The sequence below is a fragment of the Penaeus monodon genome, chromosome 33 (assembly GCF_015228065.2).
Source record: "Penaeus monodon isolate SGIC_2016 chromosome 33, NSTDA_Pmon_1, whole genome shotgun sequence".
In the NCBI taxonomy this organism is placed as follows: Eukaryota; Metazoa; Arthropoda; class Malacostraca; order Decapoda; family Penaeidae; genus Penaeus; species Penaeus monodon.
Genome location: NC_051418.1, coordinates 26,359,641 through 26,360,751, shown reverse-complemented (window position 1 = coordinate 26,360,751; position 1,111 = coordinate 26,359,641). Strand labels below are relative to the sequence as shown.

At 34.9% G+C, this 1,111-nt stretch overlaps 1 protein-coding gene across 1 annotated transcript in view; it reads right to left on the bottom strand.

Moving 5' to 3' along the window:
* Positions 1-1,111, bottom strand: part of LOC119594193 (peroxisomal carnitine O-octanoyltransferase-like) — a gene marked incomplete at its 5' end in the record, with an annotated part of 4,436 nt that overhangs the window by 691 nt on the left and 2,634 nt on the right. The window contains 3 exon segments of the mRNA XM_037943261.1: positions 1-201; positions 470-589; positions 695-867. Of these exon segments, the coding sequence (XP_037799189.1) occupies positions 75-201; positions 470-589; positions 695-867 (420 nt within the window).

The window sequence follows — 1,111 nt, the reverse complement described above, 5'->3', positions numbered from 1 at the left end:
AAATCATTTGTGGAGATCAATGGTTTAAGTTCTCATCAACAAAATTAGTCTATATTAATATACAAATGAGGCTTCTAGAGGCTTGCAGTAGGAGCTGCCAACACATCTTGCATATCTTGAAGTGACGAGGCAAGTGCTTCACAGAAATCTTCTCCACTTGATTCTTTGGATGTCAGGTACGTGCTTACGAAGAAGTTTAGCCTGAATGAAAAAAAAAAAAAAAATGTTTACACAAACTATTCTAACATAACTAGACTAATGGATTGCAGACATCAGTGATACTCTTTATGAAATAATCAAAATATGCATATATCAGCTGCCAATGAAATCAAATCATTACATCTAGTATATCTCATGCATTTACTAATATTCTGTGAGAAAAAGTATGATTTTAAGTGAAGTCAAAAAATAACAGAAAATTATCATTTCAACTATGACTTCAGATAGTAACACAGAAGAAATTACTTACTTGTCTGGGAGCATGTTATAGAAGCAACCATAGCCATCCTGGACCATGGCAGCTACTCCTCCAACAAGTGGAGTGTAACCAGTTGTACTTGAAGATAGTACAAAGTTACCTCCACCACCACTGAAAAAACAACATAATTACAAAACACATTTACAAAATAACATATACAAGTTACCTAATTCTAAGTTCTCCAATTCAATGTTATTACAAAAATAACTATCTCACCTCTTAACATAAGCTGGATCCAAGAAGATCTCAGGAGTGTCCATTCCAGCTTCCAGAGCAACAACGTAAAGGCCAAAGAGATGGCGATCGATGCCCTCATTTTTCTGGCATCGACTCATCAATTCATTGTGGAGATTCACAGCATTGAAGAGCTTGGTGCGTTTTTCACTTGTCTGGGGAGAGGTGAGAAAGAGCAATTGGCTACTTTGTTTTTGTTTACTCATATAAATCTGGCAAACAAGTATCTTATATCTTTTTTTCTGTTATCAGTGTATCAATCATGCCTAAGACTCTGCTTGTCACTAGTAAGATAATTTTTCCTAATATAAATTTTTGTGATAATGCCTTGGCTTAAGATTTTCTTTAAGTGTCTTCTAGGCTTTAATTCTGATTCTTTCTCAGGAATTCACAAGGCAG